The sequence below is a fragment of the Protobothrops mucrosquamatus genome, unplaced genomic scaffold (assembly GCF_001527695.2).
Source record: "Protobothrops mucrosquamatus isolate PMUCROS unplaced genomic scaffold, P.Mucros_1.0 scaffold1715, whole genome shotgun sequence".
Classification (NCBI taxonomy): Eukaryota; Metazoa; Chordata; class Lepidosauria; order Squamata; family Viperidae; genus Protobothrops; species Protobothrops mucrosquamatus.
In genome coordinates this window covers 167,642-192,291 of record NW_015387863.1, presented here as the reverse complement: position 1 = coordinate 192,291, position 24,650 = coordinate 167,642, and the positions used below count along the sequence as shown (strand labels likewise).

At 34.4% G+C, this 24,650-nt stretch overlaps 1 protein-coding gene across 1 annotated transcript in view; it reads left to right on the top strand.

The window, feature by feature from the left end:
- The window catches only part of ARL15 (ADP ribosylation factor like GTPase 15), a 130,513-nt gene that overhangs the window by 28,748 nt on the left and 77,115 nt on the right, over positions 1-24,650 (top strand). The window contains exons 2-5 of the mRNA XM_029285446.1: positions 9,320-9,385; positions 11,485-11,629; positions 12,136-12,195; positions 15,169-15,377. Of these exons, the coding sequence (XP_029141279.1) occupies positions 9,320-9,385; positions 11,485-11,629; positions 12,136-12,195; positions 15,169-15,377 (480 nt within the window). The remainder of the gene's footprint in view (positions 1-9,319; positions 9,386-11,484; positions 11,630-12,135; positions 12,196-15,168; positions 15,378-24,650) is intronic.

The following is a 24,650-nucleotide window of genomic DNA, read 5'->3' as shown; positions in this document are numbered from 1 at the left end:
AATTGATAATGTCTAATTACTTTGCTATAGTGCTTGGATTGGGACTTGAGAATATATTCTCTTGAGACTGAAATTTGTTGATTTGTTTCTTATATGTGTGTGTGTGTTCTGAGTTATGTATTTATGTATGCGCATGCACAGGTATAATAGCATATGATATTTTATCGCTTATGAGAGCTACAATTTCAGTAATGTGTTGTAAGTAATGGATTTATTTTTTACCTATTCCCCAAGTTTAAATTGAAAAAAAAAGAATATTTTGGATTTGAGACTGAGAAAAAAGCAGAGCCAGACTCCTTATTTTTCCATGTAATATACCTGAATATTTACATGTATTGCCAATTCATATGTTGCTACAAATATACCCATATTAGCATAAACTGCTGTCAGTGGCTACTGATACTGCAGAACTATTGTACATTCATGAGTGAGCAGAGTCTATTGGGAAAAATCAATTGTACAAGAGTGGATATTAATATACCCATGTTTCAGTATCTTCATTGGTCTTATTTCCACTCTCCATGTGCAGCACCATGAATTCAGGATAAGGAGTACATGATAAAAGAGCAGCTAAATAAATAAATAAATTTTGAAAGTTGAGAAAGGAGGGTTCAAAAGGCTGACTGCTACCCCATGGGATACCTGTTTAAGAGATAGATATTTGACAGCTCTGATTTTAACCATATAATGCTTGATTGAACAGGATTCAAGATGTTCTTTTAGAGGGGTAAGAATACAAAAGAATTTCCCCTCTTGCTATTAATAAGATAATCCCTGATCATGATTGAAATTATTGTGCATGAATTTATTAATACAAATTTGCTTTGAGATCTGATGGACCTCTTCCATTTATTGTCATCAGTCTTACAGGACAAATATGATAAAATATTTCCATCAACACCTGAAGTGATAAAAGGGGAAGTAAAGAAGAAGATACTACTATTGCAGAGGCTATGTTCATAAGCATCAGGAGGAACTGAGTGTTTGGAACATGTTATTTACAATATAACTTTATATACATCTGCATTCTTCTTCATCTTTTATTTTTATTTTGTCTGGCCAAATAGATGATTTTTATACTTGGTTATATTCTTAATGGACAAAAGCTCTGGAATTACGTATTTAATTGTGAAGTTTTGCTTTAGTAATTAGGGTACACAGCATTAATATTAATCTTACTGGATAAGAAGGATCTAGACCTTTTGGGAGTAATACATTGAAAGATCTAGATCTTTTGGCAATAACCCATTGGTTAGTAAGGATTATTTTTGACTAGCACTTGGTAGAGTTGGCATGAAGGTCTTGGAAAAGATATTTAGATGCTGTAATATGATTATATCTCCAAAGATCAAAATAGTGCAGGCACGTGTATTCCCTGTAACACTCTATGGAAGTGAAAGTTGGACTTTTGAGAAGCAGGATAGTAAGAGAATTGATGCATTTAAAAATTAGTTTTGGAGAAAACTGCTGAGAATATCATGGAGAGCCATGAAAACAAACCAATGGATCACTGAACAAATCAACTCAGAATTTTCACTCAACTTAGGGGAAAAAAAAACATATGCAAGTAGGTGGCAATATAAATTTTCTAAATAAATAAATGTTTAACTATAATTTAGACTTAATTATAAATTTATAATGTGCAATTGTTTACAGATTTATTTATTGAATTTATATGTTACTCATCTCACTATCAAGCGACTTTGGCCTGAATATTACAGATGTCATATTCTAATTCTAATAATACTAATGAATGCAGTATTGCAGGTTGACTGCCCACTGACAGGAGTTCAATTCTGACTGGCTCACGGTTGACTCAGCCTTCCATCCTTCCAAGGCTGGTAAAATGAGGACTCAGATTGTTGGAGGCAATATGCTCACTCTGTAAGTGCTCTAAAGCACTATGAAGCGGTATATAAGTCCAAGTGCCATTTTGGCAGGGAATTGGTAAAAGCTTTTGTACTTTGTAAAACATTTTCTTTCCATCTACTGTAAATATTGTACCATCTTGTTCTGGGGTAGGTTTTGATTTTGGTATAATTCTTGAGATTCTATTCATAATGATATGCATAATGATACTTATTATCTAATTAATATTTAAGATTATTTAGTGGTTGGATTAATATTTTGGACGTTATACTAGATTACATTTGAAATATGGGGTATTATGTGCTGCCGTAAATAAAATATGGAAATTATATGTAAATAGTTTCCATAAAAAAACTTAGGTGCTAGTTTCTACCAATGTTTCCAAAGTTTATCTAGCTGGGAATAAATTTGTTCAGTATTTTTTCCCCAGCCTATTTTGTACAAAATTTATACAAAATGTCAGATGAGCATATCAATAAAGTACATTTTTTTAAGGTTTAGGTCTTCAAGATTGGGTCAGAATCCTTACCATCCAATTAGCATAATACTGATTACCCTACAGAGCAGAAAAGTAGTTGTAGGCAATGAGTTCTAGTGTTTGTTTGTTTTTTACACAGAACTCATCCCAAACTGCATATGACATTTTGAAATCATTGTTAGACAAACAATTCTAGATTTCATTATATATCTTGCTTGATAATTTAAAAAAATGATTTATTTATGGAGTTTATAACACCCAAATTTCATTTATTCTGTTAATAATCCCATTTCTGATGAATTTTCAGTATTGCCTCATTTTGCTTTCTGTATAATTCTGGTTCACAGTGTTTAATCTTGCATATTAGCATCCTCAAGCCAAGAAAATAGTATAAAGCTAAATAAAAATACTGATTCTAAAAGAATGGAAAAAATGTACACATTAATATTCTTATAATATTTCTAAGAACAAGCTGTGTAGTTTCCTATTACAGCACAAGATACGGTAAGTTGTGTTAGATCTGGTATTAGATAACAACTGAAAGAACTGTGCCCTTTAGAAAATGACATCCTCTTTTCATTTGCTTCTCCTAGACATCCTGGAGTTTTTACCCTTGGACAGCTCTTGCCACTGGCAAAGGCTGTTTTCAGCAGTCAGCCCGCAAGACAAGAATAATCTTGAGTGTTCAGCACCGTTTCTGAATAAGCAAATATTAAAAAAAGAGAAATGAAGACAATGTGAATACTGTATTTTCCAAAATCCAAAACATCAGAAAGGGTAGTAGCTATAAACGATCAGAAAACTGGGGTGTCCTTGAAGAAGACAGTGCTTCTGATATGTGGGTAATCCTCACTTACCAACAATAATTGGGACCAGGAACTCTGTTGTTAAATGATGCAGCTGTAAGGTGCGATGCCATATGACTGTGCTTATTTATGACAGTAGTTCTGACAATTCTAATTTCAGACTTCCTTAATCAATAGGATCCTTGTGAGGGTCTGCTAATATTTATTGGCAAAGCTAAGAAGAATCATGGAAGCTATCATGTTTCCTATAACTGCATGTATGTTCAGTTTTTAATATATTTTATTTTTGAAAAAATAAATGCTGCCCTCTCTTGATTTCTGGTTCCAGAACAACACTTAAGAACAATAAAATTAGCTATAAAGCTAAAAATTATTTTTAAAAACCCCTAGAGGTCTAGGGTAAAAGTTCTGTATAGAAGTATCATCTCCAATAATGTAAAGGTACAAGGTTGACAGAATAAATATCTAGATGCCCCTTTCATAAAGAACGTACAAAAAATTTAAATGATTTTTTGATTACAGGTGATAGAATATTTGAAATTATTTTCCTATGCTCACATCTCATGAGTCAGAACAGGCACTGCTACAGATCATTAATAAAATACCAGGCTCTATTTTCTAGGCAAAAAAATTATATTTTAATGTTTACATTTTATTGCATTTATGGTAAACACCTCCCCCTTCTGTGAGTAAATGTTGATCACACCCAAGCTTGTTTTGGCATTTGAGCTATTATAAATGTGACAAGCATATACCTTGGTTTTGGCAAAGTAAGTTTTAAAAAGAGTATTCTAGGACTTTTTTCTGGGGTAATTTTTTCTGTGAGATTGTGTTGTAGTTTATTAGTCAGCAAGTTCTTCTTGACAGCTCCTTAATAAGGACCTATAATGGATATAATTTGTAATGGGTATCATCTATATATATATTTTCTTTTCTTTCATTTTAAACTTTTAAAGTTTTTAAAACTTGAGTTTGTATTCAGGAAAATTCTACACCTGTATCTGCAGAAATGGCTACACTTGTATATAACCTCTTTAAAGAACCTCCCAAGCATGAAGGATCTATCTTGTGTCAATATTTCCATTAGTTTCCCTAAAGATTAGGACTGTCTTTTGCTGATGATATTTCCTTGGAGCTGGCAAAGCCACTAGAACTTATTACTACTTTTGCAATATATCACAAGGACATCAGAAAAAAAGCATGATAGAAAAGCTTTATTTTCACAGATAGCAATGAATTGAATCTCCAAATGCAAGAGTCCATCAATCAGGTCCTCTATAGGCTTTTTCTGAGTTTGTAGTTTCCAATATAATTATAACAATTTCCATCCACTGGTTGATTTGTCAAGAAAGTATAATACAGAGTAAAATACATCAGTGTGTGTATTGATACCTAATTAACAGAATTAATGCATTTATTTTTTAAAAAAATCCATGTGTAGAAAACTCTTTGTACTAAAAAATGTAGTTTTTGATTTGCTGTTAATCTGTTCTCCAGATTTTGCAAGTAATAGTAGCATAGACAGCACAGAATATGTTTGCTCATCTGACATTTGTATTGTTGGATTGACACGTGCAGCATAAACTGCTCCCACTATTCTATTAGCATTAATTGATTCTTTATATTCTGCTGTACTATAAAGCCAAACATCATGCAAAATAACTCTAATTAATAGTCTTTTAATAGTATAGCTTCCATCTATATTTCTCTCTCAGACCAACAGCAAATAATTGATTTTGCTATCTACAGCAGTAATTTCTATTGGCTATAAATATGTTAATATTAACAGGTTCTGTCATTAAATCTATATATTTTATGCAATTTTTCATTTTTGAGATTTAGGTCTATTCTGTTCCATTGTAACATCACACTGTATTTTTAAGGTATATATGAAATTGTGTAGATATTTTTATGTGTTTTTACACAATATTGGTCAAGTGATTTCTTTAATACATTGCATTTGTATGCATATTTTCCTTCAGTGCACAAATGTACATATGTATGTATGTATATATGTATGTATACATATATAAAACTTTTGATTGTGCATCATGGCAGGGTTGAAAACTGCTAATATCACCATATAAATCTTGATACTGACTTAGGGATCCCTTTTCTTTTCTATCTTCTTCATGTCATGTCTGTTGTATATAGAGAGCAGAGGATTTGACTGTAGCTTTGTCATTATTCTGGCCTTTGCTGAACAATCAATTGACATCCTGCAAAATGCGTCATTGTTCAGTTAATCTCATATATATATTATTCCTTGCCCAGGATTTGTATAACTAGTAAAGGAATATTGTGGGCTACTAAATAGCCTTTGGTGCAACATTCAACACCTCTATTGTTCTTATGTGAATTTCCCAAATTACAAAGGTTTTTCATTTGTTATCATTTTATTAAAAGGTTTTTTAAAAAAAGAATTTAAAAACTAATACAAAGTAATATAAAGTAAGAAAGAAAAAAGAAATCAAAGAGAAAGCTAAAACTACAAGAAAGGAAATAAAGTAAAAGAAAATCAGAAAAGAAATAAAAAGATACAAAGAAATAACTTCTGATCTTTACAGCAGTTGTAAATACAGTTATAAATATACTTCTTTAGGTTAAAATTAAGTTTCAAAATAGCTCTCTTCTCTCTATAGTCTATCCTATCTAATCATCGAAACTACAAATCATCAGTCCGTTTTTTCTGTTCATGAGGAGTTTCCAGTAAACAAGAAACATAAATATGTTTATTGATGAATGAGTGAATAAATGCATCTAATCAAATATGTGAATTTAACTATCTCAGCAAGTTCCATCATCTTCACCAACCATTCCTCCACTGTAGGTATTGTTGAATGTTTCCATTTTGTGTTATTATATGCAAAACCAAAATTCCATTGTTTTTTTTCCACCTGTTTGTCCATTTATCCCAACAGAAAGACCTCTGATCTCAATTGTGTATTAATCTTAAAATCCTCTGAATCCAATTATGCAATTGAATCCAAAATAGTCTAGCTTTTTTGCATGTCCACCAAGTGTGATAAAATGTTCCTCCTTGTTCATATTTCATGTATTTGAAGTGCCTTTAAATATTCTAGACATTTTTCTGGTGGCATACATCAACTGTACATCATTTTATAAAACATTATTTAAGACTGCAACACAGTGTTAATTTCAATTCTTTCAATCATATATTTCCCATTGTTCAATCTGTACATTCTAATCAAAATATTTAGCCAACTTTGTCATACATTCTTTCACTTGTTCTGTTTCAAATATCATTAGAAGTTTATACAGTTTAGCAGTTATGTTCATCATTAATATGTAATTCCATTTAAAAATTAGTATTACAAACTAAAAACTCTTTTGTCATCCATTAAATCTTGCTAATAACAAATGAAAAATGGCAACGATGTCCCTTTGATATCTATTTATTGATTTTATTTTTTATTCCTTTAACAAAATTCTAGTGTCTCACAATGAGTTTGTCAGAGCATGCCCGGTCTTATTGCGCTGAGGTAACCCAGGAGTAAACACAGTAAACAGTGGTCTATATTGAATGGTGGCTTATATTACAATATCTACAAACATACTAGAAACAAAATATATACACATGATGATAATTCAGCAAACTCCAATACACAGCAATTACAGCAGGAAATGGACAAGAGAGAACACAGCAGCAAAAAGCCTTTCCTTTTATACTCAGGCTCTTAAAGGGACAGAGACTCCTGCTGAGTCATTCCTTTCATTGCATCATCCACCTTATATTACATCATTACATAAGCTGTTTAGCTATTAAATTATTATTCTGTCAGAGTTAGGCATTTGTATTTGCCTATTATATCTCATATATAAAATGTTTCTTGTGCGGAAAGCCACAAAGGTGATTTCTGGCAAACCTTGGATTTGGATCTATTCCATATTGCACTGAAGTTTCTAAGAGGGGTTTTGGAAATTATATAAAATCCTCTTTTTGGGATAACAATAACAATAATAACAATAATAGAGTTGGAAGGGACCTTTGAGATCTTCTAGTTCAGTGATGATGAACCTTTTAGAGACTGAGTGCCCCAAAACTGCCCCTGCCCCTGCTCCACCCCCTGCCCCGTCCTGCTCTGCCCCCACCCCACCTGCCCGCAGGGCCACTCACTGTCTCCAGGGCCCACCACAGATCACCCAGCAGCACCATGGCAGTCACGCCCTCTGCCCGCGCCCCGCAGCATCAACTGTGCGTGATGGGGCATGAGGGCAGAGTCTTGTCTATGCTGCCTGGCTGCCATGTCCTTGGCTGTACTGCTCCACGTGGGCCATGCTCGGGGGCAACTCTTTTCCAGGAGGGTTGCTGGTGAGGAGGGGGTCACGGGGGAGGCAAGGCTGGGGCAATGGCACATATGCCCACAGAGAGGGCTCCGAGTGCCACCTCTGGTACCCGTGCAATAGGTTCACCACCATTGTTCTAGTTCAATCCCCTCCTCAGGCAGGAAACCCTACACATTTCAGACAAATGGTTGTCCAGTCTTTTCTTAAAAATTTCCAGTGCTGGAGCATTCACCACTTCTGGAGGCAGGTTGTTCCACTGATTAATTGTTCTAACTGTCAGGAAATTTCTCCTTAGTTCTAGGTTGCTTCTCTCCTTGATTAGTTTCCATCCATTGTTTCTTGTCCTGCCTTCAGGTGCTTTGGAAAATAGCTTGACTCCCTCTTCTTTGTAGCAGCCCCTGAGATACTGGAACACTGCTATCATGTCACCCTTAGTCCTTCTCTTCATTAAAGTAGACATAAAGTATCAACCGTTCCTTATATATATTTTAGTCTCCATTCCCCTGATCATGTTTGTTGGTCTTCTCTGTACTCTTTCTAGAGTCTCAACATCTTTGTTACATTGTGGTGACCAAAACTGGTCATGTATAAGGTACAATTTGTTCCTCTTTGTTCCGAACACTTAAGGCAAAATAGACAACATTCCACCAGCTTACAGAACAGAAGAACACGATCTGTTCTTCCCAGGAAGATGTATTGTATTCTGGCAATGTTCTAGGGATCTACCTGTGTCACCGATGCTAAAAAGTTCTGCAGATTGCCTCTGCAGAAAACCTGTTGGCTGACAATATAAGTTAGGGATAATGGCAGTGTGAAGTTGCTTGTCACCAAATAAAATAAATATTGAAAATTAAAAAAACAGATTTAAAATCATATATTTAAAGAAAAGTATGTTATATATTTAAATTTGTATGTTTCCTGAAATCTAACCTTTTTTCTATGGTTTGCTTGGACAAGCCATAAAGCCAAGAGGGTTGACAGAGTATCTGCAAGCAAATTTGAGAGGGATCAAAATACAACTCCTGAATTATTAATCACAGTCTCTTTTGTGTGGAACTGGATATCTCATAATTATATTACTTTGACCAATTTAGTTCTGAAGCAGCAATTTTAAAACTTTTGTAAGACTTAAGTTTGATTTTAAAAGACTTTTTGGCAATTAATTCAATTTAACATTTGTTATTTGGATTATTCTTGATACTATTGTGGTCTCTGAAGTTCCACATCTGGTAGAGGTTTTGGAGGAAACGGCTAAGGCTCCTAAGCCAGCAAAACTTTTTGTAAAAGTTGAAGGAATTTGATGAAATTGATATTAATCATTAAGACAATCTTTGGGATAATAACCTGGAACATCCTTCTTTTGGAAAATCAATGATAGGTTGCTTAAAATAATTTAAACTATCTGTTTTTGATCTTAGGATGGGGTTAGTGCTGCATAAACTTTTATTCTGCAAATATTGGATATTGCAGAGTATGTTCAATATGAGTTAGCTGCAATAGCCTTCCTTTGGAGATAGATTTCAGAAATTGGAACTGCAAAAACTAGGTCTGTTCTTTTATTGTCACATTTTGGATTGAAATCCACTTGGGTTGTTAACATGATTTTAGATTGCTTGTTGAATGTCAAGGAGATGCACATGTCCTTGTTGGCTCTTGTCTCAGTATTTGGAATCTATTAGTTATCAAGAATTGTGAACTTATTGTGCATGGGGGATAGCCAAAAGAATTATTATATAACACTGGAAGGATAAATCTGCAGTAATTAATTGCTGATATGTATTATTTTAATGATTTAAGTGAATATTTTTCTTTCAATAAAATGGCATGTTTATTTAATTCAATATTATCACACTGTTAGCAATTATATGTTTCTGCAAGTATACGTGTGTTCGTATCTTTATATGTATGCATTTCTATGTCTTCTGTGCTTAAATAAGTAGACAGAGAGAGAGAAAATGAGCAAACCATGGTATATGGGCTCACTATGCTAAACACCCCCCTACAGATAAAACCACATTTTTGCCTTATTACCACATAAATGTACTTAGTGGTACCTACAGTTAGCAAACGAAGTCTAACATACTACACATTTGAAAAGTGCAGATGCATTTGCTTGCCTGACACGAATGACGTACACGTGTCATAAAAATGTTAAACCAATGACTCTTGCAATAATGTTTGCATCATAGAAATGTTTAGTAATCTGTAAACAGATTGAAGTCATGTTGTTTATCACAGGCAAGAAGAAGGTTAAAAGCATCACAAGACAAAAACAAATGACTAAATAAAATATAAAAAACAAAAATAAAAAAAAGCATTCAGTCAACATAAACATATGCATGAGGGGAATAAACAAACCTGAAACACATTGCGGCTGTTCTGGAGTAGAAGTGATGGCTGCAGGCCCCTACTGTCCCGGTCACCTCACAAGTGGACTACTACAACACACTCTGCATGGGGCTACCCTTGAAAATCTCCTGCAATCTGCAATTAGTGCAAAATACTAATGTTAAGCAGGGCAAGCCAGTACTGTATTCCATGTAACATCAATATTCCAGGAGTGCCCTGGTGACTGGCTTGTTTGGGATTGTACTTCAGGGTGCAGGTGATAGCCTATAAAGTCTGCATGACTTAGGGCCTGTGTGTCCCTAAGGTGTGCCGCAAAAGAAATGCTTACTGATAACACCCTTCCCTTCAACAAGCCAGCATTCTTTACAGAACACCTCTCCTATGGAACACCTTCCCATCGAAGATAAGGATCATGCCCTCACTTTTAATAATCAGGATGTATTGAAAAACATGCGTGGATATGGGTAACTCTGTATGGGATTAATTTTTATGTTTTCTCATATGTGGGGTCACGGATTTTATGTCTAAGAATATAATCATGGTTGATGGCATTTATATTTGATATATATTTTTATAATTGTATTGTTATATATTTGTTGCTGCTCAGAATAGGTTACTTAGAAACTAATAACTAAAAGTGGCATAAAGGTGTTTCAATTAAATAAAAAATGAAAGGCCTTTAGTCAGACATTTGCTCCCAAAGCCCTCTAAAGCAGGGGTCCTCAACCTTGGCAACTTTAAGACTTGTGGACTTCAACTCAGCAAAGCTGGCTGAGGAATTCTGGGAGTTGAAGTCCATAAGTCTTAAAGTTGCCAAGGTTGAGGACCCCTGCTCTAAAGGAGCCAAGGTTTAATGAAGAATTTTAGAAGAATTTTAGAAGAATTTTAGTTGTAGGCACATTGTTTCATGTTGCATAACATTTCTTTCACAAAAATGGCTGATAACTGTATGTTAATAAGTGACAACAGCAGACTTGAAATTATTCCAAAATTCAACATGTTGAGTTGTTCCCTTTAAAAGACTTGCTGAAATAGTCCCTTAAGATATTTCTGTTAAATATTTCATGCTTTCCCCCAAGCTTTTGGTTATGTAACAATGGTATAGAGATCTATTATTGGTGTCTTTGGTTTGAGTCTGAACATACTGTGTTGGAAGCTGGTAGACATGAAAAGATTAAAATAAGGAGAACTAGGCAATGCAGATCTGCTGTGTGACCTATAGAAGAAGCGCTTTCCTCATTGATTGATGATTCATTGGAAAGTCATATGTATCTTTCAAAAATTAGTGGAATCCTTTTAGTGAGTTACCACAACTATTGATTGTGAAGGAAATGAATTAGTTGTTTTCATGGTTTAATAAAAAATATATAGACTGGGCCCTGGGAAACTTTTTACATCTCCATGAATAGTATCCATTTCTCTTTCAAGACAGTGGCATACTAGGCCTTTTGAAAACATTAACAAAGCAATCCTAAGGTAATGCATTGGGATAGAGATTGCAGAACTGAATAACCCTTTCTGTCTAATAGTGTAAGAAAACCAGGATGCTCTTCTCCTTTATCCATAGACATTTTGATTCTGGGTAATCAAATATTCTGTCTTGCAAATATTATTTCCTCCTTTTCTTGTTACTTATAAAAAGGTGAACAATCTTTCTTGATGTTTTCTCAACAGTGTTTTCGAGCCCTTTGCTGCAAAGGACCTCCACCTCCACGACCAGAATATGACTTGGTTTGCATAGGTCTCAGTGGCTCTGGCAAGACAAGCCTGTTGTCCCAGCTCTGCAGCGAAAATAGAGAAAATATAGTGTCCACTACAGGTGAACTGATGATTTGTTTTGCTTTTTCAATTATAGGCATTAAATGCAAGAGATCAATTAACAACTGCAACCAGGAGTGCCAGGATTGCACTCATTGAGCGAATCAGTGACATGAGGTTTTGATTAGTGACTGCTTCACTCAGTAGCCAAAATTCCAGTCTCATTTATAGTTGCAAGTCAAAAACTATATATATAAACAGGAAGCAAATCCCACACTTGCTAGCACTGATGATGTTACTATTTGGGTACTGATACATCTGCAAGTAAACAACCAAGGGCTTATTGAATTAAAATAATGCAAAATGTATTTGCGTACTTTTATTTTTTTAATCTAACCGTTATACAACTCATGGTAACAATTATTAGCAATTTGAATTAATTAACCTAAGCTGACAAGCTGGTAGTAGGTTAAACTGAGGAAAATAATGTTACAGTGAACAAATGTACTGCTTTGGATAATCTGTCAACTGGAAAAAAGTTATTTTTTTATTTATTTCTATTTTCAGGTTTTAGCATAAAAGCAGTGCCGTTCCAGAATGCTATCTTGAATGTAAAAGAACTTGGAGGTAAAGAACACTATATATAATATGTACAGCTGATGGTAGCATTTGATTCCTTTGTGACTTGATTTATGACAATAAGTAATAGTTTTAATACTTATCAAATACCTTTTCACCACTAGGTGTAGTCACTGCCTGGTACAATCTAAAGTAAATTCATCTGAGGAAGAAAGTGAGGAAAATGTTTAAATAGTGAAAGGTTGAAGCAGGGAAATTGACTTTAAAAAAAGAGATAAGGAATTGTTGTTGAAAGTGTCTAGATATAATAGTATGAATTTCCAAGAGAGGTATTACTATCAAAATAAAGTACAAGAAATAATAGTTTTAATCAAAGCCATGTATAAGATTTGGGAGAGATGACACTATAACAGCTTAACAGGAAAAAAAGACATTAAAAAGGAGGCTTTATGTTACATGATAGGATGAAACTTATATTTCTTGAAATAATTAGATAAGTGTCATGTAAAAATTCCAGACAACATAAGGTCTATTAGAAGGGCAACTCTTCAGGTGCTCGGAGAACTGCAAGGCATTCTACTATCTGATAATTCATTCATAATTATCAGATAAAGAAAATTCTTCGTAGAGCTGCTACATTGTACTTAGGATGCACATTTCCCATTAATTATGTATTATAGCAAGACTGCCATTCATCATGGATCTTGATATTACACAAAACGTCTTGAACAAACAGCATCATTGGGAGATGAAGTCTGATATATATAGAAGAGCACCAGGTTGGGGAATACTGTACTAGTCTGGCATTGCTTTCTGGGCACTGTTTTGGCTATGTTAGCTGATCTGTTGTGTATATTTAGGCTGGCTCTATAGAATCAGCAATTTTGTCCTCAACTCTACATTTTGAGTTTAGTTTCATTCATAAAGTTTTAATTGCTGATCACTTTGGACACATGACTCTTCTTTTGCTTGCCATCAAAGAAAACATTAAAGCAAAACTATTTTGTGGATGTTTTGTTCTACATACAGGTATTCCTCAGCTTATGTTCAAAACGGGGACTGGAATCTTTGTCATTGAGCAAAGCGGTCATTAAATCAGATGCCCATGTAACACTTCACCCAACAACCACAATCCCAACTCTCCCAGTTGTGGTTGTTAAGTGATCGTGCAGTTTGTTATACTGAGTGCTGGGGAGAGGACCCTCTCTTTACCCCATCATGTCCAGGTTCACTTATCTTCACCTTTTTCTGCAGCTGCATGTAACTTCAGCTAATATCAGTCACCATATCACAAAAAAGATGTTGAGAGTTTGGAAAAAATTCAGAGAAGAGCAACTAAGATGATCAAAGGCCTGGAGACTAAAACATACGAAGAACGGCTGCAGGACTTGGGTTTGGCTAGTCTAAAGAAAAGAAGAAATAGGGGAGACATGATAGCAGTATTCCAGTATTTTAGGGGCTGCCACAAAGAAGAGGGGGTCACGTTATTCACCAAAGCACCAGAGGGCAGGACAAGAAACAATAGTTGGAAACCGATCAAAGAGAGAAGCAACCTAGAATTAAGGAGAAACTTCCTGACGGTGAGGACAATTAACCAGTGGAATAGCTTGCCTCCAGAAATCGTGGGGGCTCCATCACTGGAGATTTTTAAGAAGAGGCTAGACAGTCACTTGTCTGAAATAATATAGGTTTTCCTGCTCGAGCAAGGGCCTGAATTAGAAGACCTCCTAGGTCCCTTCCAGCTCTATTCTATTTTCATGTGAGACATAGCCTTTCTATCAAGACTGCCTTGTGCCATCCTGCAAATGGGTCCTGTTCTCACAATCATTGAAAGGCTCCTTTCCAAATCATGTGATTTGGAGAAAGGGCCTTCCTAGGGCTAGAAAGCTAGTGACCGCCATCCTTCTGAAGTATAGAAATCTAGATGGGTAGAAATTCTAGAACATCATCATTCTAAAAGGCTAGAAGAATACGCCTCAGGCAGGCTACAGAAGTGGAACTCAAAAGTTCAGGATGTGAGCCCCATTTGTGCAGCTGAGTGGAGGAGCTGGGCCAGAGTGCAGAAACAGTGCTTGGATTTTCAGGATACAAGCCCCATTTTCTGCAGCCTGATGGAGTAGCCAAGCTTCCCCCCAGTGGAAGAGAACACCTCCACTGTGCTGCAAAAATGAAGCTTACACCTCCTGGATGCAATCCCAATTTGTAAAGTCCAATGGAGGGTCTGAGCTTCACTCAGCTTTTTCAGCCAGCCCCCAGAGAGGAGAGGGAGTCCTTTCAACAGGCGGCAGCAGCTTTCAACCTTCCCTGCTGACTTCCCCATTGACTTTCTGGGAAGAAAGCAGAGAATATTGCAGATAGCGATCACATGAACATGGAGCACTTGGGAACTGGTTGTAAATGTGAACAGGTTGCCAAATACAAAATGTGGTCATATGACTACAGAAGGTGGCACAAAATTTTACAAAGGCTAGAACTGCTTAATGGACCATAAATAGCAATAGCACTTAGACTTTTGTATACTTTATAGCTCTCTCTAAGCAGTTTACAGAGTCAGCATATTGCCCCCCAATAATCTGGGTCCTCATTTTACCAACCTTAGAAGGATGCTAAATGTCATAACTAGAGGTCTCCCTGTAAGGTGCTTTATTCTGGATATTCAAATATGTTTTATGAAGACATTGGATAAAATACCCAATTTAGTGCTGAGAAATTCCATAAAAATAAAATTACTTTGCTGGATAATGCAAATTGATTAAATAATGCATAGAAGAGGAGTCAGCGTAAGAGTTTCAGAGAGAAGTAAAGGAACTGAGATTAAAAAAAGAAAGTATGTGAATTTTAATTTTGTTTTTTTTAAAGATGAAAAATATAATCACTGAAAAAAATTGGCAGAAATATTTTTAGAGATATGGGTAGTAAGGGAGAGCCAGTTTGATATGTGTAAACATGATATATGTAATTCTGTGCTGTATGTCATCTGATTAATATTTATGTGTGTTTTTTGTTTGGTAATTGCCAAAGGGGCTGACACTATCAGAAAATACTGGAGTCGTTACTATCAAGGATCTCAAGGAGTAATATTTGTATTAGACAGTGCTTCTTCAGAAGATGATTTAGAAATTGCTAGGAATGAACTGCATTCTGCGCTGCAGCATCCACAATTATGCACTTTGCCATTTTTAATATTGGCCAATCATCAAGACAAGCCAGCTGCTCGTTCAGCACAAGAGGTATGTTTAGTACTGTAAGAACTTTTGTGTTACTAATTGTTTGAATGCAATAATGAGAAAGTCATGACTGTATGTATATCTTATGCATATGTACAATCTATAATGTTTGGATGAACATAATTATTAATGAATGAAAAAAAGATACTTTTAAGTCCACACCAAAGATTGCTTATGTGTTTTGTTTGTTTGTTTGTTTTAAAAAAAATATGTGTGGAGTTTTTCTACTTTTATCTTACCATCTTCTTTTCCAACATCCTTAACATTTCTAACAAGATGGTTATTAAAATTTATTTAAAAATATTATATTTTACTTGTTAAATCTTCCACTTTTAAAAAAATTAGCACATGTCTAGATTTGGTTAGCTCTTACCTCAAACCGTGTCCATTTCTGATACCAATTTAAGGAGGATTAAAAGCAGTTGTAACAAATTCAGAGAAGGGCAAAGAAAATGATCAGGGCAATAGAAATTATGAAGAAAGAGTGAAACAGTTGTTTACTCTAGAAAAAAAACAATTAATGGAGGAATATGATTACACAGTTCAACTCCTGAAGGGTTGTCACACAGAAGAAGGTCAAGAACTCTTCTTTTTTTTATTTCAGAGGCAGGACATAGAATAATGGATTTAAGTTACAGAAAAATAGCCTGATAGTAGAACGAATTACCAGGATAGGTGAGGGTTTGCTCTTAGTTCTATGTGTTCTTGCAGAACCTGGACAGCCATCTGCTGGAAAGATTTTATTTGGATTCATACACTTTGGGCTCAGCTTATTAAAAAAATAGGATGTTTTATTTTCTAAATAATAATTTATTAAATTCTGGATTTTCTTTGTTAAAAATGTGTCATTTTTGGATCAAAATTTCCAAATGTATGTGGCTTTATATCCCTCAAGTATTTCCTTTTTAGTGATCAAGATTGTATTACTGAGGTATGACTTACCTGACATATACCATCTTTACATTTCTTTACATGTAGTTTCCCAGATGCAAAAATTTGACCAAAAAATAATGCAGTTATAGATATTAAATGCATGATATTTTAATTTATTCTTACATTAACTTAACAGTCTATATACATTCAATGATAACCAATATTCACTTCTTGAAAATTCAAACCTCAGTAAACCTGAATTTTTCATGATATTACTTCATATAAAAAGTTGACAATCACTAACATTCCAGTATAGGACTGGGAAAAATCTGTTTGAATCTATTGAGAATTGCTATAAATCACTGTTGAATATACTGAACAAATGTACAAAGTGTAGAAATATAACAACTAGATAAATGTGACAGCTTTTTCATATCCAAGGACATTAAAAAAAATTAAACCATGGATTCAGTCTGATTTTAGAGCAGGATCGAAAATGATTCCACTCATAAGAGGTAAAGAAGTATCTTTAGTTAAGTATACAGATTATATGAAGATATGTATTAATTCCTAATTAGTTCTAATATTCTCTGTGATTAATGCGCAAAGCAACTTATGCACAGAAAATAACCCTTTTATTGAAACAGTGGGTTCTATCTGAGCAAAGATTTTGGTCACATTTCTGTTTTTTGTTTTTTACGGTATGAAAAGCAAAAAGTGAAACGAAATGTAGCATAAAAAGAGTGAAAACTTCTGAATCTGTTTTCAGATGTGCTTCTGATTCTTTGTCTTTCCCCCTGGTAACAGCAACTCTGAACGTGTTTTTCTGAAAACCAGGGAGCAACTTGTTTGAATGGCAAACAATGCATTGAGAGGCCATGTCTTTGCATGCATCTGAATGTATTTCCTTGGTAATGCTGATACTAGTATTCAGGCAGATTCATATTAGATGAAGTCATTCTTATCTTGCTTCTAGGAGGTATAGTACTTTAAAATTCAGCCTTATCTGTTAGTTTTATATAGGCACAATACTGAGTAGTTACTTCTCATCAATGGATTCAAGGTTTTAGTATTGGCATAATTACGATGTATTTCAAAAATAATGATTGCCGAAGCATTTTCAATCTGACAAGCTGTATAAATGTTGAGTAATAGTTACAATTTTTTTTTGTCTCAAATGTTGTAAGAGCCAAGAAGATTCCACAAACAGCTGTTTGTGATGTTCACTTGTGGGAGTTATATGCAGGGTTTCCAAACTGTGTGGGGCACTGTTAAAATTGTATGATTGTAAATTATTTATCCAAGCCATCAGGAAAAGAACCGCATGTAACTGTTTGAAACTTATGCAAAATCGCGACACTGTTTGCTTATCTGAAAAAAATGGTCTGATTTCCTTTTCAGTCATACTAGTTTTACAGTGTACTTAAGAATAAGCTTATAATTGCATTATTCAGTTGTTTCCATTTATCTTTTTAAAATCTGACTTTTTATTGTAACAAAATAAGCTAAATTTTGGAAATACATTGATTTGCATTATACACATCTCACAAGAGAAAAGCTTACTTTGGGAATAAATTTAACATATTTAACTATTAAATAAAATGATTCAGACATCAAAGAAATGAATATTCAAGAAATATGATAGTTTATTTTCTATATGTGCTTATCAAATATCATCCAAATCAAGGAATTTTCATATATATGTTTAAAGTTCTGGAATTATCATAATTATCTCCTTGCAATGAGACTTTTCGATGTTAAATTAGACTTAGACATATGCTTCTGAAAAAATATCTTTTTATTCTAGTGTTCCCATTTGTCCCCACACAGGTTTATCATATATGGATATCTTTATTGTTACAAACCAAGTGGGGGCAGCTTAAATCTATTTTAAGCTTCAAAAAAGCCTTTGTTTACACAATGCCCTGTTGTTCATCTGTGTATATTATTTCTTTAGTACATTAAATTCCAAATTGTCAGTTCTGATATATTAGGGAAGAAGCTAGATTTTTAGATTAGATTGGAAGCCCCAGTCCTTATTATGGTGGCTTAGGAGCAATGACTTTTTGGATCAAATCAATTTGGCTTTGGTTTATTAATTTGGGAAAAAAATCTTTGCAGTCTTAGAGCCAAGACCTTAGCTGTTTTCTTGGCATCCAAATAGATCAATTGATGGGGCTGTATGATGAGCAAAGTGTAGGCTTTTTCCCAGTTAATTAAGCATTCCATTTTCTGCTAATTACTATAATGCAGACTTTGTTTTGAATGGCATCCAAGAACCTTTGTCTGAATGGTTCTATAATGCTGTCTAGGAAGCTCTTATAGATACCCATTGAAAATGTACTCCATTGAAAACCCATCTGGGCTGTGTGCTCCCCCCTTTTAATTGCCTGTTCAGAGGGTTTTTTTCCCTTGTCAGTTCACAGATTTGTGTATGTCGCAAACTTGTCCATTCTGGGTAGCTTGATTTTTATCTAGGTATTCATTCTCCCATCAGAACTAAGTTTGTATTTAACCATTTTTTGTTTTGTTTGGGGGTTTTGATTTTTTTTTCTTTTGTGTCTACAGAGTCCCATTGCGCATGATTCACTGGGATATGATTCTGTTTATTAATTATTTACCTTTTTTTGTTATCCATTATATAACTTTTGAGATATTGATAGCTTGTTGTGGTTAAAAATAAATGATTTGTTTTACTATCTTATTAGTTGATTAAGTATAACTGATATTATGAAAATATCCTAATAAGCTATATAGAACTAGGTTGCTTAAGATTATCTGGACTGAAACTCCTCACTGCTGCAAGGTTTTCAATTTCCTTGGCCAAGATAGCAATTTATATATCTTACCCACCCTGCAGTTTCTACCTTCTTTATTATTATTCCTTGATTGATCTATTTACTGAGTCATGTCAGGCTCATGTAAATCAACAGACCACTGATCTAAATAAGCCATTGAGCTTCTATGACATATATTAGTATCCGGTATGCATTTTGGGCTAGGCTACCTTAGATGCTAATGACTTGTGTGGCTATCTATATTCAGTACAGTATTAATGAAGCTGTCACCTTGAGAATGAATAAGGGTTATTTTAAAAACAAAGTAAATGCCAGTTGTCATTTGTCATATCCTGGAGTGTTTTTTTTAAAGACTTTGGATGCATTCAGAAGTGGACATTCTGAATATATTCAGTATTATTTCTTCTGAGAAATAATTCTTCTGAGGAGAATAAATCAAGAGTGATATACGTTGAACATTTTTTCTTGCTTATATTCATTTAGATTGCATGGCCATCTAAAGGTTGGCATGCTCTATTTGATAGAATAGAGTCACCCAATAAAATCTGATCTATAGTAGGAATGAGCAGCCGTTTAGAAGCAATTTGGAAAAGGTGCCTCCTAGGGTGTGAGACCATCTGCCTGTCTACAGCTGCCCCATGATCCTGGGAAAACCCACAGCTTCTTTAGAGTTGCAGACAGGTGCAGGTGCTCCAAAGACCTTTGTAGAATCTAGTCTATAGCATGATACATTTTGACCTGTTAATTTGAACAGCTTAAAGAAGTTGAGGTGATGGGAAGTTTATAATAAGCTCCTGTAAAAAAAAATGATTTTAGGATGCTCATATCTCAGTTTTTTGTAGATAAGACTTGCAACAGTACATGCACCTTCTGTGAAGCATGTGATAAAAGACATAGAGGGATCTGAGGAAACAGTATGTGATGGAGATGGTGTCTGGGCTAAAATATAGCAGAGGAAAACTAGGGAATTGAAAAAACAATAAAATGGGTGGACAGCATGGTGACATTAACAGTTTTGAGAAAACATCACTGGACCTAAAATGATAGAATATATTTAATATGAGTCTAAGAATAAGTAAAGGCAAGATTTGTGGAAATGATAATAGGGATATATAGCTAGATAAATAATACCAGAAAAAGTGGATTTCTAAACATAGCGTGAGTTTCATGTAAATGGTTAAAGTACCAGGTTATAAACCAGGAGACTGTAAGACTGGTCCTACTTTAGACACACAGTCAGCTGTGTGACTTTGACTCACTCTTTCTCTCTCTGCCTTAGGATGAAGGCAATGGTAAATCACTTCTGAAAATCTTACCAAGAAAATTAAAAGGACTAGTCCAAACCAGGAGCCAATACTGATTTGAAGACAAAAAACAGTAATAGTCTTTGGAGTAAAAGAAGAGAAATGGACATGAATAGGAAGTAGAGGTTTTAGGGGCTGCTTCAGGTTTCACTGATATTTGGAATCTTTATGTGTTGTTTCACATAAAGATACATGTAAGAAAGATATGAAATTATATTGGCATTTATATTGAACATCAAATGTTCAAATACATTCACAGACATAAGAATTAACAAAATGGTATATTTATATTTATTGTTGGGAAATAAACTATGCCACAACACCAAATTGTGCATTTATCGGGCATAGTAAATTATAATAAAGCTAATTAAAGTATGTTCAAAAATGATGTGAATTCACAATAAACAGCTGTTAAGAAATTGAAGAAGAATCTATGATTTAGTGAACCCATTAGGTGCTTTCCTTATTAATTAATTAATTAAATTTTCTTGCCACCCATCTCCCCTACAAAGGGACTCTGGACTTTCCTTATAGTGCAGCCATGTTAACAATTAACAATTGACAATGGTTGAGGCCACCAGAAGAGCAAGGAACAGAACTTTTTATCTCCATTGACACCAAAAGAGAAAGTAAAAGACCAAAGAATTTTATTTCAAGAAGCAGACAAATCTAAATATTTGAAAATTAAACAGCATTTATATTATCTTTGTGTATCTTTATGTTTAAGTAATGTTTTGTTCTGTTCTCTATGTTATATTCTCTAAATCAATTATCATTGTTTACCAGCCACCATAGAGAACCAATGACTAATGGCATTTTTTGCAAAATGTTGTATTTCATTACAATAGACTACTATTTACTTTCAAGATAGACATTTATAAAATTTAAAAGGTTAAACTTCCAGCAGGAGATGAGTGATGTCTTAACTGTGGTTACTTTCATAGTTAGTGTGAATATAAGAGAAAGTTTGGTAAAGTTATTCAACTTCTTTATGACACAATAGCCTGTAGGATATTATGCATCATGGTAAGCAGGGTCATGATTTTAAGAAACCGTAAGAGTTTGATTATCTATTTGACAATGTTGATTAACAAATAGCAAAGATTGATTGTTTTTCTTGTGTGTGTTTTTAAAAAGTGTGGCTTATCGTGAAGTGATCAACAGTTCCAGAACCCTCTTATTTTGGTTCCTTGAATACCCTTTGACTATCATTGAAAATAACAGAATCAGCATGGTCTCCTGAAATTTTGAGGTGGAGAATGACCAATGGTTATAATATAAAATAAATGTAACAAAGTTAAAGGTAATGGATTGAAAAAACACCTCCCAAATGCGTCTAAATATTTGAGATATCCATTTGAAACATCCATCTACATTCAGGATGAGCGGGGAGGGAAAGGAGGAGAAGTAGGAAGCTCAGCTACTAAGACCTTAGCTTAGGGGGTCTTCAAACTTGGCCCTTTTATGACTTGTGGACTTCAACTCCCAGAATTGCTCAGCCAGCATGCCTGGCTGAGGAATTCTGGGAGTTGAAGTCCACAAGTCATAAAAGGGCCAAGTTTGAAGAGTCCTGCCTTAGCTACTAAAAATTGGACAGTAAAGGTATGGCATGTTGTTTGAATTCATCTTGTGAGATTTGAATCTTGAGTTATTCTGCTTTACATTTCAACCCATTACATTTTGCTGTAAACTAATAGAATTGCAGAACACATTTGATAATCTAACTTTGATAACCTAGCTTCAGTTTTGGTGCTGAACCTGGCCAGCTATGAAGAACTTTTATTTACTGAGGTTGCTTTTGCTTAAAACGTTTTCAATCAAAAACAGGGCTTTTAAAAAAAATAATAATGAAAAAGTACCACAATCATAGATCTGTAATCTGAGTAATTGGTAGATTCACCTCAAGATCTTCCATGACATTGACTTATCCTGGAAATGTGCATGAATGCAGCTGTGCAAATTCAGCATTGATACATATATTTGACCTGCAATTTTTGAGAGTACAATGTGCACATGTACTATAACTAATTCATTCTGGAATAGGGCGGTCCAACAATAAAATGAAATATGGCAGGGTTCTGTTCATATTCGTAAGGCTGCCATCCTGTGTTTTTATAAATTCAGAACAATAGAAGTACAGACAGTTGCTGCTTATTTGGCTTCATTAAACATTTAGATAGTGCATCCCAGTATAAAAATAATTTACTATATTATGTTTACTTTAAACAAACATAAAAGATGAGCATGTGTTTATTTCCATATTTTAACCTGCAAAAAAACCCCTCTCAAACTGTATTAATCGGTAAGTGCTAATGTCAAGTGGGCAGTATTGAATTTTTGAATTAAACATAATGCTAGGGGCAATGTCTGTCCCATTATTCTGAAATGAAGTCTGTCTAGTGTATAATGGCACTTTGTTAGAGGAATAACAAATCACTCTCTCAGTGATTCAGTGGCAGACAAACATACACCCTCTGAGAAATGTGATGTACTTCCTATCTGCCATCTGGGAACAATCTTTGCAAGACTACAACGTAGTAATGCATATAATTAAATTCTTGAAATGATTTTGCTAATACTGTATTGAATGCTATTTCAGCATTAAGTTGGAGATTATTTTATTTTGTACATAGTTGAAATGTTTAGAAAATCTTGGGCAACATATGGCCCTTTGCCTAATTTCAAAAGCTCCGAGGAAGGGATTTCTGAGATGGCAGGACTGATCTTTTGGCCTTGTTTAGCTTCTTATTAAAATGGAGGAGAAGATGCTGTCAGAAAAGGAAAAAAGCCTAAGAGTTAGAAAAAGATAATAAGTTTTCCTACCCACTATAGGTAATGAAGCCTTTAATTGATTAACTCTATAAGAGGACCCTCATCTGGGAAAACAAATCTATTCCTGGTAATAAATTTTTTATGCAGAGAAATTGGATCAGAAACTTGAAATCTAAGCAAATCAGCAATGTAATATTTAAAAGATATGGAAAAGATTTGATATCTGTTTAACAGAACATTTGCCACTATAATCTGAATAGTCTTTGCCAGTACAAGCAACATTTTAAATCCTCTGTTCTCTTTTAAGCGTAGGAATCTATTATTTTTTTTTTGCAGGGAATGACAAATTTAGTTTTGTGGTGGGGGTTGGTAGATTCAGTTAACTCTTATGTTTCCAGTTGTAACTCCGCCTTGCCATCCTATGCTGTGATAAGGCTTTATCAGAAGTTTTTGCAACGCCAAATCAATAAATGGGAGGCAAAATTTTTATGCAAGCATGATTAATGCTCCAGTCCAAGATTGTACTTCTTCCCCATGATTGTTCCCTTCATTCACTTAGGCTTTGAAAAAACTTCCACTTGCAGCTAAGCTGCAGAGAGTTTGAATTGATGAGACTCTGGAGAACTCCGGAATCTGTTGGATTAATGAACCTAATAGAAATCTATTACCATGCCTTGAAAATTTGCAGTTTGTTTTCTATGTATACCCACTGCTAAATCAATATCTCTGAAATTTACAGGAATTTAGTGGGACTGCCTTAATATTCTATTCAGCTGCAATTTTTAGCCATGTTGAGAGAATGTAATAAATAATCTGAAATTTTGCTTTTCTAGATGGAAAACCTTTTCTTATTATTCAGTCAACAAATGTATTTCTTGGATTGTTAATTTTCAGCAGCCTTTCCTATCCTGGTCTTCAGACGTGTTGAGTCACAAATGTCAACATTCCCCATTAGCCTGGTTGTTCCTTATTTTTTTTTTCCTTAGATGTGGGAAGATGAGTTTCAGATTGTTGTTTCTGGATAAAACAAGTGTGGAATCCTTATCAGAAATAAATAAATAAATAGTTAATGCGGTAGTATCAGAAAATCTTTAAATTTCAGCAGGTGTGAATTTTCTTATAATAATTTGTTTTAAAAGAATCCTGGGACATGTTTATGGAAGTGAATAAGATGTTTACTGAGCATTTTGACTGAAAAATATAACTCAGAAATTTCTGTGTCAAAAAAGCAATCTGCTCTTTTAATTTCATATAGGCATGTGTCTTCAGCAGAAGGAAACTTACAGATACTAAAGCAGAAATAAAGCAATAACTGTGCATAGTTTTCTTCTCTGTGGTTGAAAGGCAATAAGATAAAATAATTTGCATATAGCTTTGTTTTGCTTTATTGTTAAATGTGCAGATGCCTGATATACAGTAATCCCTGATGACTTTGGGTGCATCATAACATCATCTTGCAAATGATGGCAATTACATACTTGCTGTCACTTGTTTCACCTGGGATGCCTTACCCAGCCAATTGAACGTCT